The sequence below is a fragment of the Populus nigra genome, chromosome 8 (assembly GCF_951802175.1).
Source record: "Populus nigra chromosome 8, ddPopNigr1.1, whole genome shotgun sequence".
NCBI classification, from domain to species: domain Eukaryota; kingdom Viridiplantae; phylum Streptophyta; class Magnoliopsida; order Malpighiales; family Salicaceae; genus Populus; species Populus nigra.
In genome coordinates this window covers 20,048,272-20,066,166 of record NC_084859.1, presented here as the reverse complement: position 1 = coordinate 20,066,166, position 17,895 = coordinate 20,048,272, and the positions used below count along the sequence as shown (strand labels likewise).

General features: G+C 36.1%; 1 protein-coding gene across 1 annotated transcript; it reads left to right on the top strand.

The window, feature by feature from the left end:
* Positions 1 to 745: 745 nt before the first annotated feature.
* LOC133701592 (DNA-directed RNA polymerase V subunit 1-like) lies at positions 746 to 16,555 on the top strand. Its single transcript, XM_062125557.1, has 19 exons — positions 746 to 1,149; positions 1,452 to 1,494; positions 2,159 to 2,267; positions 2,615 to 2,741; positions 2,848 to 2,963; positions 3,486 to 3,536; positions 4,246 to 4,413; positions 5,109 to 5,267; positions 5,356 to 7,248; positions 7,353 to 7,528; positions 7,831 to 7,903; positions 8,019 to 8,143; positions 9,401 to 9,546; positions 11,085 to 11,359; positions 12,344 to 12,517; positions 12,603 to 12,743; positions 12,864 to 14,572; positions 14,760 to 14,874; positions 16,126 to 16,555. The coding sequence occupies exons 3-19, from the start codon at positions 2,187 to 2,189 to the stop codon at positions 16,345 to 16,347; spliced, it is 5,751 nt and encodes a 1,916-aa protein (XP_061981541.1). The 5' UTR covers positions 746 to 1,149; positions 1,452 to 1,494; positions 2,159 to 2,186; the 3' UTR covers positions 16,348 to 16,555.
* The last annotated feature ends 1,340 nt before the right edge of the window (positions 16,556 to 17,895 follow it).

The window sequence follows — 17,895 nt, the reverse complement described above, 5'->3', positions numbered from 1 at the left end:
ATTGATAATAATTTTTTTAAAATTATATTTTTTTATTTTATCATTCAACGTTGGATGGGTTAAAACATAAATTTTATAAGTATTTTTTTTATGTTTTTTTTTAAATTATCACGGTCTCGAATAAACATTTATTTTAAAATCGACATATGAGATAATGAATATCTATTTTTTATCATATAATTAATTAATTTTTTTTTAAAAAATAAAATTATTAAACCCGGTAAACAGTGTCATCTCATACACCATTATTTCAAAACTTAAAAAAAAACTTTCATCACTTAAAAAAAGCTTTTATCTTTATGTTTTTTTATAAATGGTGATGTTTTTACAGGTTATATGGTGATCTTTTAACCTATAAAATAAAGTGATTTATATAAAATTAATTCATATAAGATTTATATAAAATTAATTCATATGATTTAATTAAAAATTTATACTGAAAAAAATATAATAAAAAAATTTCAAGATTATTCTTCTTATCCAGTTTAATGTCATTATATATATATAATTTTTTTTTTTTGCTGTTAAAAAATTTTGGTCGGTTCCTCAAAGGATGTTAAAATCTAATCAGCATCCTTAACTTTAACACTAATGAATGATTGAGATTTGAGATTTTATCAAGTCCCAAAAGGTTAACAAAATTTGAAATAGTTAAAGCTAAATCCAAAATCAAATTTTATTTTATTTCACATAATAAAGAAAATAAACCCAATAATTTGTATTTATGTCAAAGTAATTCCTCTGCATGCAACTCTCTCTTCTCTCTCTGCAGAGTCCAAACAAAAACAAGTCAAAACAATTCACACTTAGAGAGAGTACAGCAAAGGCAGGGAGAGCGCAAAAACAAGTCAAAACAATTCACACTTAGAGAGAGTACAGCAAAGGCAGGGAGAGCGGGGTAGAGAGAGAGAGAGACCCATTTTCGTGTTTCCTCTTTTTAAGTACGTTTTAAAGTTTCTCTTTTTCTCAGGACCTTCATGGTACAAAACCCATTTGGCCTATTTGTTTTCTTTACATTTTAAAGAGTTTAAATTTTAGGTTCCGGGTCACAATTTTGAAGTCGAAAGTGGAGCGAGGGAGACAAGATTTTCTTGTGGGTCTTATTATGTTAATGCATTTTAGGCTTGGGAGCTGAGAAGGAGAGGGAAAGTGAGTGAAAGTTTTGAACTTTTTTACTGTTTGTGTTTTGTTTTGAGGTGTTTGGTTGCTGAGAAAGAGAGGGAATATGCACGAAAGTCTGGAAATTTTTTCTGGGTTTTTGTTTTTTGGCTTGTATGATTTTTGTTTTTGGGTATTAAACAGAAGAATAAAACGTGAGATTTTTTGGGTTATTCTTTCATTTTTTATTTAATTTCCTGCTTCATCTCTCTCTAAGTGTATGGTAAATGCATTTGTGGTTTATTTTGTGTTCTCAGGCTCTGATTTTTTGGGGTTTATTTTTTCTCTGACAGAAGCAGAGAGGCGAGGTAAAGGCAAAACTTTGGAATTTATCAGGTATTTGGGCCATTATTTTTAACTTTTCTAATTTTTATTTGTTATTGCATGACTCTCACTGTGTTTGGTTCCCGAGAAAGCTGAGGAAATGACAAAGAGAGGACCGAAATTAATATGTTTTATTCCTCTTTGGTTTTGAGTTAGTTGTAACTCAGAAAGAAAAAAGAAATTATCATTTTGTTCTATTTTAGCTTCTTTTTTTTATGATCCTTACTTCTCTGTGCTATGTTTTTCCATATAAGTTTGTTTCAATTGACAAATATACAACACCTTTTCTTTGTACGTAGTTTTTTTAATGCTTTTCACTCCTAGTCCGTGAATTTAACAATAAAAGTGAAATGAGCACGTCCAGTGCTGGGATTTTTATAAACTATCTCTGTGTTTTGTATATTTGCATGTGTTTTTGGGCCAATGAGCTGAGTCCTCCTTAACGAGTCCCTTTTGCTTGCAACATTTCTATTCCTTGTTTAAGTTTTGGTTTTGGTTATACATTATTTTTTCAGATTGCTATGCATGATAGTGCCTATGGTTCTATTTTAATCAGTGAAATCTTCTAATTTATTTATCCATTTGTCAACTAGAAGTTGAAATGTTTATTTGGGTATTTTAAAGCGCTCCTGTCTTTCTGTGGTATCTGACTTCTTTTTGGCAATTATGTTTACAGCATAGGTTGAGGTAACAGTTAAAGAAATATGGATGAAAATTCTCAATCAAGCATTTTTGATGGGGAGATAACTGGAATCAGATTTGGTTTGGCAACTCAGAAGGAAATTGTAAGTAGAATTCTGTCTTGGTTGTTTGCTTGCTCATGTTATTTAAAGCATTTCAATTGGTGTAATGGTTTTCTTGAATCATTTGTTGTTTCTTCGGATTGATGTGCAACATTTGAACGTAGAGGTACCTTTTGTTGCTAAAAGAGTACCTCTAGAGTCTATTAAAAATTTATTTCAAGGCACCAGTTATGATGTTATTAATGTAAAATTCACTTTTGATTAATAAGTTTTCACTTTTCAGCATGTTTGCCAGGATTACAATTTATTTCTAACTGGCATTCACTGTATTTCTAGCTTCAAATCCTCTAATTGTTATAAATTGATGCTCGTGCAAATTTTGTTGACAGTGTACAGCATCCATCAGTGATTGCCCTATCAGCCATTCCAGTCAGCTGACTAATCCCTTCCTTGGTTTGCCACTTGAATTTGGCAAATGTGAATCTTGTGGCACTTCTGAACCAGGAAAATGTGAAGGTCAATATCTTTCCTTGATCACATGTGTGTGCGTGTATGATTTTTCACTGTTTAAAATGATTTTTCTTGAAAAAAAATTTGAATTTGCTCTTTTTTCCACTTCCAGGTCATTTTGGATTCATCCACTTGCCAATTCCTATATATCATCCTAGCCATATTAGTGAGTTGAAGCGAATGCTGAGCTTGATATGTTTGAAGTGCTTAAAGTTAAAAAGGAACAAGGTATTCCCAAATTGAGCATTTCTTCTGTTTCATCAATTTTCAAATTTTTAATGAAACACATTGAATCTACATGTGAGTCATGATGCGTAGTCTTTCTCTTGGTGTCCATGTTGATGGAGTTCAATAGGCATAAACATAATAGGGAGCAAGGATAAAGGTTTGCGTGTCGCATATTTACTTGATATATATATGTTAAGTACATTCCTTTTGTTCCTTGATACTGTTGTAAAGACGACAAAAAGAAGGGAAAGGAAAAATGATGGTTGTGAATAGCATGGGCATATAGAACCCAATCAGTTATTATTATTGGATTACAAGATAATTTTTCCTTTAATCATTGCAGTATAAAGAAGTGTAAAACCTGACTTACCATGAAGGAAAGGATGAAGAGAACTTTAAGGAAACACACCTCTGTTTTTCTGACTTACAATCAGTTAAAATGGGGTCATTGTGCACCTTATTCTTAATACAATTTGCTAATATGTTTCTTCCTATTTTCCACACTGACTTTATAATTAACAGATTCAAATCAAGAGTAATGGTGTGGCTGAACGGTTGCTTTCATGCTGTGAGGTGAGTATAAAAGTGCCATTTACTCTTCATTCTATTTGTAGAAAGAAATATGCACTATCGCATGTTCTGCTTACTAATTCTGAACAGGCGTTGCACATTAAGTTACCGCATCAATATTATTTATTTATAAACATGCTTGCTTTAAATTGCTCTCCTCTCTCGCAGACTGTTTTGTTCAATTTCTGCTAGGGCCCCAATGTGTTCCTACAATTTTAAGTCCCCAAAGTTTACCTTGATTGCGTGTTAGATCAATCATACAAATAATGGTTCCTTATATATGGAAGGAGAGAGCATCGGTATATGAGAAATTTTGCTCCCAAAGAGGGATGGTGCATTTTTGTAGAGGAAAGGGGAGTCATTGGTTATTTTTTATCCTTGTGTCTCTTATTATTTGTGTACCTTTTGGTGATGCAGTTGGATTTATGGTCGTTCCAGGTTGTGAATGTAGCTGGATCTTTTTTCCTGGATTCCCTGATAACATAACTTTTAGAACTTAACTTGTATTTCCTCCCCCCTTTCTTTGGTTTCTCCTTTCTCCCTACCGATTTTTATTTTTTTCCCTGTTTAATAGAGTGCCGAGATTATTTTTTTTTTTACCTTTTGGGAATCGGTTTCATTTGTGATTTGGCACACAAGATCCTCAAGTTACATAATACATGATAAAAAATCTTTGCTTATATCTGATTTTACCTATTTCTTTTTGTCACAGGAGTGTGCACAAATTTCTATTAGAGAGGTTAAGAATACAGATGGCGCTTGTTTCTTAGAACTAAAGCTGCCTTCTAGGTCCAGACTAAGGGATGGTTTCTGGAATTTCCTAGAAAGATATGGTTTTCGCTATGGTGATGACTTTACACGACCATTGCTCCCCTGTGAGGTTTGTTTCTAGTACACACTTGTTTTAAGCGTGATAGATGAAGCTGTTTGGAATTGGGGTCATTAGTTGTTTTATGAGAATACAGATGGCTTGAACTCGCAGGGTCTCTAGTCTCCAATCTAGTTTGTTTTATTGATGGAGGAGATATTTTTTGTTGCTGAGTTGTATAGTCCTGACCCCCTGATGTCTGTGTTCAGTTTTCATCACTTTTGAAATGTATTCATACATGTACATGCTTACAGCAAGGTGGTGTGCATCCAGATTTGTTTGGTGCTTCATATATGCATGTGTGCCAATGCTTGCCTGTCCAAACAGTTTTTGTTTGGTCTTCTTTCTTACTCACATGGCTGGAAAAGAGTTACCTCATTGCCTCAGTGAGTTACCTATACAGGATTCAGATTAGAACAGTACCTGTATGTGTCAAATCATTCACCTTTTCAGCATACACTCTGATGTTCTCTTGTTAAGTAGTTTGCATCAGATTTTAAAACAGCATTCGTATGCACCAAATCATTCACTTTTTTAGCATTTACTCTGTTGTTTACTTGTTTCAGTAGATTCTGAGATCTTATCATAGAGATTTACAGAAGACATGAAGTTGGTTTTTGATATAAATTTCTCTTTCCCTTTCTCTCTGTCTCTCCACCATCATCATTCTATCTGGTTTGTGTGGGGTTGGCTGCAATACACAACAGGTCATGCAAATTCTGAAGAGAATTCCTGCGGAGACTAGAAAAAAGCTAAGTGGAAAAGGATATTTCCCCCAGGATGGTTATATCCTACAACAGTTACCTGTCCCTCCGAACTGTCTATCAGTTCCAGTTGTTTCAGATGGAATTACTGTCATGTCTTCAGTAAGCTATTTACATACTAAATTGGGTTCTCTACCTTGCTGCTATGTTTGTTTTCATCATTGACTTATTGCTTTCATGTTGTTTTCAGGATCTCTCTATATCCATGCTTAAGAAAGTTCTTAAGCAAGCTGAAGTGATCAGAAGCTCACGGTCAGGTGCACCAAATTTTGATGCACACAAAGATGAAGCTACTTCCTTGCAATCAATGGTCGATCAGTATCTTCAAGTTAGGGGCACAACGAAGACATCCCGTGATGTAGATACTCGTTATGGGGTAAAAAAGGAATCCAGCGAATCCACAACCAAAGCATGGCTTGAAAAGATGAGGACTCTGTTTATAAGAAAAGGCTCTGGATTCTCTTCTCGCAGTGTCATAACTGGAGATGCGTACACACTAGTGAACCAAGTTGGGATCCCCTATGAGATTGCTCAAAGAATTACATTCGAGGAGAGGGTCAGTGTGCATAACATGAGATATCTACAAGAGCTTGTGGATAACAAATTGTGCCTGACATACAAGGATGGTTCTTCCACCTACTCTCTAAGGGAAGGTTCCAAGGGTCATACTTTTCTTCGACCTGGGCAAGTTGTTCATAGGCGGATTATGGATGGAGACATTGTCTTTATTAATAGACCACCGACAACTCACAAACATTCATTGCAAGCACTTTCAGTGTATGTTCATGATGATCATGCAGTTAAGATTAATCCTCTGATATGTGGGCCTTTAAGTGCTGATTTTGATGGTGATTGTGTTCACCTATTCTATCCTCAGTCCCTTGCTGCGAAAGCTGAAGTCTTGGAGCTTTTCTCAGTGGAGAAACAATTGCTTAGCTCCCATAGTGGCAATCTGAATTTACAGCTGACAACAGATTCACTTTTGTCATTGAAGATGATGTTCAAGGCCTGCTTTTTGGGCAAATCAGCTGCTCAGCAACTAGCAATGTTTATATCACCTTATTTGCCACAACCAGCTTTGTTGAAGGTCAACTGTTTTTTCCCACACTGGACTGCACATCAGATTCTCCAGATGGCTTTACCAGCATGCTTCAACTGCTCTGGAGAGAGATTCTTGATCATCAACAGTAATTTTTTGAAGGTTGATTTCAACAGGGATGTTGTGGCATCAGTAATTAATGAAATTCTGATCTCAATGTTCTTTGAGAAGGGTTCTGGTGCAGTGCTCAAGTTCTTTAACTCCTTGCAGCCCATGCTGATGGAAAATTTGTTCTCTGAAGGCTTCAGTGTTAGTTTGGAAGATTTCTCCATCTCTCGGGCAGTCAAACAAAGGATCCCAGAAAGTTTCAAGGCCATTTCTCCCTTGCTTTGTAATTTAAGATCCACCTTCAATGAGCTGGTTGAGTTGCAAGTGGAGAATCACATCCGGGAGATGAAACAGCCAGTTAGAGAATTCATTTTAACTTCCTCTGCCTTGGGTTATTTGATTGACTCTAAGAGCGATGCAGCTGTTACTAAGGTTGTTCAGCAAATTGGCTTCTTGGGCTTGCAAGTTTCTGATAGGGGAAAACTTTACTCGAAAACTCTTGTTGAAGATTTGGCCACCCATTTTCTGAGCAAATATCCTGCCAATTTGTTTGATTATCCTTCTGCCCAGTATGGCTTGATTCAAAACAGTTTTTTTCATGGGTTGGATGCATATGAGGAGATGGCTCATTCCATTTCTACGAGAGAAGTCATTGTGCGCTCATCTAGAGGATTGTCTGAGCCAGGAACATTGTTCAAAAACCTAATGGCCATCCTCCGGGATGTGGTAATTTGCTATGATGGCACTGTAAGAAATGTCAGCAGCAACTCAATCATCCAATTCGAGTATGGTGTGAAGGTGGGAACTGAGTCCCAAAGTTTATTCCCAGCTGGTGAACCTGTTGGCGTCTTAGCTGCCACTGCAATGTCCAATCCTGCATATAAGGCTGTTCTTGATTCTACTCCAAGTAGCAATTGCTCTTGGGATATGATGAAGGTAGCCATTGCCTTATGCAAATTATTCATCCTCATAGAAGTTTATTTTGCCATATTCTGCAGTGTAATGCTACAGATCTTTCTTAACATTTCATTTCTTTTCAGGAAATACTTCTTTGCAAAGTTGGTTTCAAGAATGACCTAGCTGATCGACGTGTGATTTTATACCTGAATGACTGTGGCTGTGGTAGAAATTATTGCCAAGAAAGAGCAGCATATTTGGTCAAGAATCACTTGGAAAAAGTCAGTCTTAAAGATATTGCCAAGTGTTTTATGATTGAGTGAGTTCTGCCCTTGCATTTTTTATGTCTTTTTTGCTTTCTTGTTTAGAATCAAATGAAAGGATGTGTGCTGTCCCATATGCTCTATTCTTTTTCCTTCATTGATATTGTGCCACATCCTTTGGATGCCCAGTTCTCAAACTGTGCGTCAATCAATTTTCTATTTATTCCCCTGTTTATATTTTTTGCCCTTGTTTTTGCTTTTTATATCATTTATTCTATTTTACTCCAACAGTGAGATATTTATCCGTAACAATATGCTTGATATAAGATTAAGAGTTCTGATGGCTTCTTACAAGCAGATACAAGAGTCAACAGATACCAGAAAGTTTTGGAAGTGATGCAGGCCTTGTTGGTCATGTTCATCTTGATAAGGTTACTACTCTTGTTTCTGAAGCATTTTAGGTGGCATATTTTATCTATGAAGTACTTGGGTTTTCTTGTTAAACTTATTTCTTTTGTTAGTAATTTGAAGCTTTATTTTATACAGAGGAAGTTGCAAGATTTGAACATTACTGCTCAGGTGATTCTTGAGAAGTGCCAAGAGACTGTCAACACATTTCGAAAGAAGAAAAAAGTTGGCAATCTTTTTAAGAAGACAATTTTGTTGGTCAGGTTAGTTTCTCAATTCAATCTAAATTTGCATGAAGTCAATAATTGTGGTCTTGAAAGTCCCCATCATTTACAATTAATTTTCTGAAATGAGATGACATGCTGCCTGAAAGAAGAGCGAGTCTTCAAAAATTTGGTTAATTGGACTGTGTTTTCTTTTTGTGAAGATTTGGTTTTTAGCAGTCTCGCATTTACTTGATGAATGGTGATTGATTGATAAAACTGTCAAATAAAATATATGGTTCACCTATGAAGGGAGATGATAAATATGAAAATTATAACAGTTGGAGAGATCACGTGGAGAGACACAGCTACATTCATCATCAAAAATTTATGGCTGTGTTAGAAGTGAGATGCTGAAGTTTTCCCAATACAATGAAAAGTATTACCTTGAGACTCACACACACACACACACACACAAACACAAACACACATGAAAAATGCGAAGGCTTTGCATGAATTTGTTTTTGTCTCAAGACATAAGTCATAAAATTGAATTGGTGAGGTAGTTTGTTTTCTTTTCTGTTATTTTTGTCATCCCTTCTTATTTTCTGATTTACTATTACCTATAAATTTACCACCTTGGCATGAGATTGGTTTACTTCATCTAATTTCACTTGAAGTTCATAGTTACCAGAGTTTCTATACGACATGGAACGGCTATCTAGGGTGTGTAGCTTGAATTGGCTGCTTTTGCATCTCTTGATCATAACTGGGCAGCCCAAAAAATGTTTTTTATGGTCTCTCTGGAGTGATACACTGTTAAAGACCCAATCTGTAGCTTAGGTATTTTACATCATTAAAGAAGGCGTGGAAGAGGTTAATGCTTAATGAGGTGAAGAAGATAATAGCTTAGAGGTATGAGTGTAATTTGAACTCATGCATCCAGAGACAGGTCCATTTGGGATCACAGCATTGCATGAGCCAGATTGCCAAAATTAATGACTCAAAATGTAGCTTAGGTGCTGATGCACTGAAAAAGTTCAAAGCGTGCTGGCACTTGATAGGCTAGGTGCTACTACATGGCCACTAGATGTATATTAGCCTACTTCTTGGAATGCTTACCTATAGCTGCTCCCTTTTCACGGTTGTACTTGATTGTTATCTTGCATATAATAGTACTAGAAACATTGTTACTTAAATGGCTCGAAACACCAGTTTACTTATATCTTTTATTTTCTGCTTCTTACTTGGCAGCAAAGTTGTTATGTGCTTGAAATGGCTACTTACTTCTCTCTTTGATTTTGTGCTCCTTGGCAGTGAAAGTTGCTCTTTCCAGCAATGTATAGATGAATCACCATGCTTGATGTTCTTCTGGCAAGGTGCCGATGATGTTCATTTGGAGAGGACTTCAAACATTCTTGCTGACATGATTTGCCCAGTTCTGCTGGAAACAATCATCAAAGGTTTGTGATAATTTTGTTTTATATGTCATGAAGAATGTTTGCTTATGTTACTATGGGCCGTGTGGATCAGATATTTTTGATAATTGTGCTCAGAAGTATGGAATTGTTAATTTCTTCTCCTATCTGTCTTTGTTCAGTTTATATTGGTTTGACAATTAGCATAAGGCATGCTGTACAGAGAGGCTCCAAGAGAACATGGTGCAGCAGTATCAATGCTTGTGGTTCTTAGGCCATTGCATGCCTGTTGCCCTTCTGTCCAAAGAGAGAAAATTTAACAATATTGACTTGGTGTTGAAAGTTGATGAATAGAATCAGATCATTGTTGTTTGGCATGTCATGATATTCGTTTTATGTTTCTTTTCCCTCCAAGTTGCAGTGTAGTTATTTTCCAAAGAAATTGTTATAAATTTCTTTATTCAAACAAATAACCCACTTGAAAAGGAGTAATTTCTCTGAAAGCTATAACACATATGCCTTTCATATACCTTGTCCATATCTCTGGAAGCTTGAGATCGGGGCAAGCCATATCCATTCAATTGCAAGGAAAGAAATCACCGACCAACTTTCTAAACAATGACAATGATAAGTGAGAAATAATTTCATTTCACCGTCTTCCTACTCACAAACCACTATAGCAATTGCTCTTGTTTCAGAGTTTTGTTTTGTCCTAAAAATAGACTGTAAGGTTGCAATACTGCAAGAAATTGCTGCATACTGGCACTCGTGTGCCTGACAGTCTTTTGGCAATATAAAGCATACTACTCATCGATTATTTGGTCGTACACTACTCTCTTCTTGAAGCTTTATGATTCAATGAAGTGTTTCCTTCTATTCATTCAGTTCTGAACATGTCCTTTCTTCATATACCACAAATTGCACATGGTTATAGATTTTATTTGACTGGTTTCATGAACTTCATGTTAAACATGATATTTTGAGTCCTCCATTTCATTGAGATATGCTTAGAAGGCAATGCTTCTTATATAAGTGTGATATAAAGCAGAATTTTGCTGATGGACTGTGTTTATAACTTTTAACTTTTTGCAAAAGTTTCTGCAGAATTATTGTTTCAATTTTAATTTGATCTATTTGATTATCTATGATTCATGCTAAGGCCTTTAATGCTTGACATTGTCATGCTTGTGTTGGCTTCTGTTATAAGAGGATTCACCTTCATTCACATCAGTAGTGGTTTTGTTTTATGAATTTTCAAGGTGCCATTCAGTGTCGTGAAGAATTTAAACATAATTATTAGTTTTAATGTTCATGGATATTTAAATAGTTGATTTACAGGTTAGACATGGCGAGTCTTATCAACACATGGATATGTAACCATTTTCCATGTCTAGATTTTTTTGAGTTGCCGTTGAAACATGATTCGCTTCCTTAGTTGTCAGAGAATATCTCCTTCTTCCTCTCTTTCTATGATGAACACAAATAAATAATTATATATTGGATCTATAAATGTAACGTCGAATTTCAACATGGCTAGAATTCATTATTTACTGTGAGATCTGCTCTATCTCTGCAATATGCAGGTGACCATCGAATTTCCTGTGCAAATATAATTTGGGCAACTCCAGAGACAACAACTTGGATAAGAAACCCATCCAGGACTCAAAAGGGGGAGTTGGCTTTGGATATTGTTCTGGAGAAATCTGTTGTTAAGAAAAGTGGTGATGCTTGGAGAATAGTCTTGGACTCATGTCTTCCAGTTCTTCATTTAATCAACACCACACGTTCAATTCCTTATGCGATTAAACAAGTTCAGGAATTGTTGGGAGTTTCCTGTGCATTTGACACAGCAGTTCAGGTAACACGCAAATTGTTCCCATCTGCTTTGAAGCAGTCTATTCTTAACCGTTTGATGTGCATGGCTTCTTTCCTTCTCTACATTCCTCTATTTTTCAATTTGGCTCTTATGAATGCTATCCTCGCCACATGTTATGTGGATGCATCTTCAACTAGCTTACGATTCTGTGATATGCAGTATAAAATCATCCATCCGATCCCTTTTTATACAGGGACATAACTAATTTTGTTAATCTATCAGTAAATGAAAATCCATTTTTGCCTGAAATTTTTTTGGCATCTTTTATGAGTTATTCCTTTAGGAGTCTTCTAACTGCCGTCTAGTTAGTTCACATGTTCTGTTTTTGATCATTTAATATGTTCGAGAATCGAGGGGGATTTGAATGTCCTCTTTATATTTGAGAGGTGTGGCTGTCTTGGCAACTTTTGCATAATTTCTCCTCCCATCACTAAACTGGTCATTGATATTATTTGCACAAAACTGCTACTTGATAATGGAAAATTGCCTCATTATTTCAATCCCCAAATGCTGAACAATATGTATCTCTGATGCATCTACATCTTTGAAATTAATTTGATCTTAAATTCTACCTTCTTGACTACTCTATTCTGTAAATAGTGCTGTTTTCTCTGTGGCTCTAATTAATCATTTTTCATGCAATGATGCAGTGCAAACTTTTATGCACACGTTAATGAAATTATGTTTTTGTGCTGAACTTTCCCTGCCCAGCAAACCACCCCCTCTCTTTTGTTTTCTAAAATCTCCCTCTTTTCTAAAAGATTGCCAAGATAACATATCATTAATGGATAAAGAGAGATTACGATACTCATTTATGGCAATACACCTTGAGGTGTGATGGTGGACACTTATCTGTTCAGTATATAGTGTTCTGTTTCACATGTGATCCATTAGGCTGAGTTAATTTATGCATAGTTTCCAGTGTTTGCTAGCATTATGGAAAGGCTTAACTAGTTGATTTTGCAGCGCCTCTCAAAATCAGTGACCATGGTGGCAAAGGGTGTTCTGAAAGAGCATCTCATTTTACTCGGGAACAGTATGACATGTGCTGGAAGCTTGATTGGCTTCTACACTGGAGGTTATAAAACATTGTCTCGATCATTGGATATCCAAGTGCCATTTACTGAGGCCACACTCTTTGTAAGTCTTTTCAGTGTGTTTCAATCCTCTAACACATAATCAGTGTCACTCTATTAAATGAGCCATCTCTATATATGTTACACAGACACCGAGAAAATGTTTTGAAAAGGCTGCAGAGAAGTGCCACACTGATTCTTTATCAAGTATAGTTGCTTCTTGTGCATGGGGCAAGCATGTTACTGTTGGAACAGGTTCACACTTTGATGTCCTGTGGGACACAAAAGAGGTACTGTTTCTCTTCAATTGGAAAGTTGCTTTCGAGAAGCTTTTAGAGCTAGATCACTAGTCCCTGTGTTCTGCTCAGATTTTCTGCCCATTTTTCCAATTATATCATTCTCTTTTTCAGGCATGCTTGAATCCAGAGGGCAGCATGGATGTATACAGTTTTCTAAATATGGTGAGAAGTACTGCAGGTGGAGAAGAGTCAGTTACTGCTTGTTTAGGTGCTGAAGTTGATGATCTTATGCTGGAAGATGAAGACTGGAACCTGTCACCTGAGCATAACTCTAGTTCTGATAAGCCTACCTTTGAAGACAGTGCTGAATTTCAAGACTTTTTAGGCAATCAACCTGCTGAATCGAACTGGGAAAAGATTTCATCTTTAAAGGATCGGTCTAGAAGCTCTGGAAATTGGGATGTTGATAAAAATGATGGAGCTGTTAAGGAAAAACCTTGGAGTTTGGGAATGAATACAGCCGAGGCAAATGATGTTGCTTCCAGTGGCTGGGACACAGCAGCTGCCAGGACGACAAATAACTCCTGGAATTCAGAGAATAATGTAGCTCAGTCCAATTCCTTTTCTGGTTGGGCAACAAAAAAACCTGAACCCCACAATGGCTTTGCAACAAAAGTTCAAGAAGAACCTACCACGTCCAATGATTGGGATGCTGGTGCTGCCTGGGGGAGAAAGGACAGAGACAACAAGTTTGCTGAGACAAATGCATCAAAGTCTTGGTGGGGGAAGGTAACAGATGGTGATGAATCTGGACAAAACAAAAGCAAAAACAAACGTCCAGAAGACCAAGATGTAGGGACACATGGTTGGGACGATAAGATGTCTCAGGACCAGTCAATATCTGGTTGGGCTTCTAAAACTACCCAGGAGGCTACCACTGAATCCCTCGGTTGGGATAGCAAGGGCAATTCAAATCCGGGAGATGCAGCATGTGGTTGGAAGGCAGCATCCACTTGGGGGGCAGAAAATACTGATGGTGATAAACTTTGGGGTAAAGAGGTGTCTTCTAATCAGGCAGACACAGCCTCTGGTTGGGGGAAACCTAAGTCACCAGAAATTTCACTAGGCTGGGGCTCGCCCAAAGAGTCAGTTAAGTCAGATCGTGGATGGGGGATGTCGAGTTCTGGAGGTGGCAGGGATAAAAAGACTGAAAACCAATCTCTGGCTGGCCAAGGGAAAGAGTCAGGTGGTTGGGGTAACAAGGTGACTTCGAATCAGGCAGACACGGCCAGTGGTTGGGGGAAACCAAAGTCATCAGAAAATTCACAAGGCTGGGGCTTGTCCAAAGAGTCTGGTAAGGAAGTTCATGGATGGGGGGTTCCAAATTCTGCAGGTGGCAACGGAAGTGAAACAAATAACAATAATGAAAACCAATCTCTGGTGGAGCAAGGGAAAGAGTCAGGTTGGGATAACAAGGCATCTTCAAATCAGGAAGGCACGGCCTCTGGTTGGGGGAAACCAAAGTCACCAGCACTTTCAGAAGGCTGGGGCTCACCCAGAGAGCCAGTTAAGGCAGTTCATGGATGGGGGGTGCCAAATTCTGGAGGTGGCAATGGAGGTGGAAGGGATCAGCAATGGGGTCAGCAGAGTAGAGAGTTCAAGAAAGACCGCTTTGAAGGTTCTCGAGGTTGGGGATCGAATAATGGAGATTGGAAAAATAAGAGGAACCGCCCTTCTAAACCGCATGAGGATTTAAATGCCAGTGGAATATTTACCACAACCAGGCAGCGGTTAGATGTATTCACTTCTCAAGAGCAGGATATCCTCTCTGATATTGAGCCATTGATGCTTTCTATTAGAAGGATAATGCATCAAACTGGGTATGTTTTCTATGCTATTTGCTCATAAATTCTCCAAAAATAAGAGTTAGTAATTACCTAGCGCATCATAGCACAGCGTATTTTTATTGACTAGTCCCTTTTGATTCTTCATAGATTTGCAGCATTTATACCATTTTCTGCATGCTACCATTTTGTAAATTTTCTTATTATGGAATTTCTTTTGAAGGTACAATGATGGGGATCCATTATCTGCCGATGATCAGTCTTATGTGCTTGATAATGTCTTTCATTATCATCCAGACAAAGCAGTGAAGATGGGTGCTGGAATTGATCATGTCACGGTATGTATTCTGGGTGACCTATTCCCTTGTTAGATTTTGCTTGAGTTCAGTTGTTCTCTATCCTCATGCTACACTAAGTTTAGGATTCTGTAGCCCTATGTCTTTTGGATAAATATGTGGTTATTTTGTCATCTAAAAACAATAACAATGTAGTTGATGCCAAGGGATTTATCTTTTGAGGCTCATATTATCTGTTATCTCAAGTAGAACTTCAATCTGTTAGAGCTTTGCAAAGAAAGTTCCTCGACTGAATTGATAGAATGAGCTCAAGTTAGTTCTTTTTTCAATTTATTTTTCTGTGCATCAATTATGGGTATGCTTTCTTCCTTCACAACATTGATTGCATCCAGGACATAATCAGAGGACCAAAGAAAACTTGATTAGAGGTTACTGATTTGGTTACATGTCTCTATTTATCTATTTATGAATTATTTGTCTTCACTCTTACATCACTACCACTCTCATTATTTAGCGTTGCTGAATAAAATGGTTGCAAGGTCTATTAAAGTCCAATCTCTTTCATTTTCAAAATAAAATAAAATAAATAAATAAATCCAATTTTATTACTTGCTTGCCCGCACTACAAGTTCTTTGCCATTTGATGAATTGTAATGGTGTTAACTGCTTTCATAATTACAACATTTCATTGTCCTTATGAATAACTGTAATTCTACGTGCCAGTACAGAATGTGGCTTTCTATTAGCAGGGCACATGATAAGGCTTTTAGGTAGGAAGTCAGTTCTCTATCAGATTTCCTCTGATGTCAAGAGACATGGCTATATTCTAGAATGGATGATTAATTTGACCAGCTGAACTAAGTGAATTTTCTTGTACGTGTTTGTAAATGACCTGTCATTCAGTGTGTTGGGATTTTTCCTGCTTGAACTTGTATTCTAGTTTGACTTGAATAGTTTGCAAGGATGTATTGAAATCCGGATCAGTTTTCTACATCAATTTGCGGTTGAGGGGCAAGAGATGGTCAGATGTTTGGTGGTGTTTGAGCCAACACTTGTGAATGATATACCATCTGGTTCTTCACAAGCCACTTGGTTGTCATTTTCTGTGGACCAACCTTCCTCTTCACTCTTTTATTTCTTCGGAGCAAAATCCTCTCCACTTGCATTTGTTGCTTTAACAAAAAAATTGAAAATGCACAGTGCATACAGCAAGATGCATCCTTTTACATCTGTGCATAATCTGCATTTTATGTGCATTATATGATTACGATATTTTTTTTTAAAATCTAACAGGTTAGCAGGCACAGCAATTTCCAGGAGAGCAGGTGCTTCTACATTGTCTCAACTGATGGCTGCAAACAAGATTTTTCATACCGCAAATGTCTGGAGAATTTTATCAAGGGAAAATATCCAGACTTGGCTGATGAATTCATTGCAAAGTATTTTGCAAGAAGAGGCAATCGGCAGCGCACCCCAGCTCCCGAGGGAACCGAGGAGGAGAAACAGGCCTTGTGATGTCTGATTATGAGGGTTTTATAAACATATCGAGTTATCAGCTCCTTTGATTTGTATATATAAAGCAAGTCTTTCTGGTATACTTTCCTTGAAGCAAATTGTAGTTAAAGGCATGCTTTCTTGTGAACTGCCCCTTTTTTCTCTTACAGGCAGTTCTTGTAAGTAAGATAGTGATATGAATAGCAATGTTTTCAAAATTTGCAACAAAGTTGAGAAAAAAAAGGTATATTTCGAGCTAAAAACAATTTAGAAATTCAAGAGACTGTGTCAGGTTAAATCATATCTTAGAATTAAATATGAAAGTGGAACTCTTAAGATCACATATATTTCTGAAAATGCCACCATTTTTTGTGTGAAGAAAACAGTTTAGGCACCAAGGATTTTCAAACGTTCGATTTCCATAAACACTTTATAAAGTAAACTAAAAAATACTAATATTATTGGTTGTTAAATCTGGTTTGACCTGGAGGGTATGGGTTGATACGGGAGTGTTTTAAGAGTATAGTATTTTTTTTATGTGAAAATATATTATATTGATTTATAAGTATTTTTAGTATAGTTTTAGTTTGAATTAATACAAGGAAAAAAAAATTCGAAAGGAAAATAAAATGAAATGATGTTTTAATAAAAATAGTTGCTAATCCGCAGGGTGATTTGATAACCTAAATATTTTGATTATGTTAAGAAAAGTATTCTGATTTATCTTTTCTTGTGATTTTCAGTATCAAGAAATCTTATGACTTGAAAACTCTTATTACAAGGCAGTTCTTTTATTAACGTTTTCTTAATATTGTTCTCTCAAATCTAATTTGATGTATCATTAAAATAGTTTTAATCAATATTTATAATAATAAAATCAATATATTCATGTACATGAAGAAACGATAGATAAATAACTAGTTTTTTTTTAATAATAAAAAAAGATAAACTCAAAAAAGAATTTAAGTCGTTAAGTAATCGAGTGAAATTATGAGCTATAAAATTAATTATTTTTATTAAAATAATATAGTTTTGTTTTTTTTTTAAAAAAAAATTATGCTTTAACTTGTTTGAATTTAAATAAAGTATGAACAAGTAAACCCAGTTACTAATAAATTAGATTTCAAATTCAGGTCTTTCAAATGAGCTCACTAGATGGGATTGAGTTTAATATTTGTTGAAAAAATATCTTTCCCATAATGCATTCTGTTGGCGTTCATGAGCACAAGAAAGAAAGATTTTTTCTGGATTTCGACTGTCCACTTTGCATTTTTTGACCGGTGGTCGAGCATGGACTCCATGGCTTGCCCTTAGAAAATTTGAAAGAAAGATACAGACAGACTTTTTTTTCTATGACATGACTGTTCTAGATTGGAAAATCTAAAATTTCCCCGTCAATACAAGAAAAAAAAGAGAGTTAAGAGTCTAAAACAAAAATCTTTAATAGTTATGCACATTGTTTTCAAACGTTACTTGGTCAGAGAAAAAGACACAAAACTCAAGCTCAAAACCATAAATTTTCTCCACTCAAGAACAAAAAAGTAGTTTTGATGTCGCAATCCAAAGTAA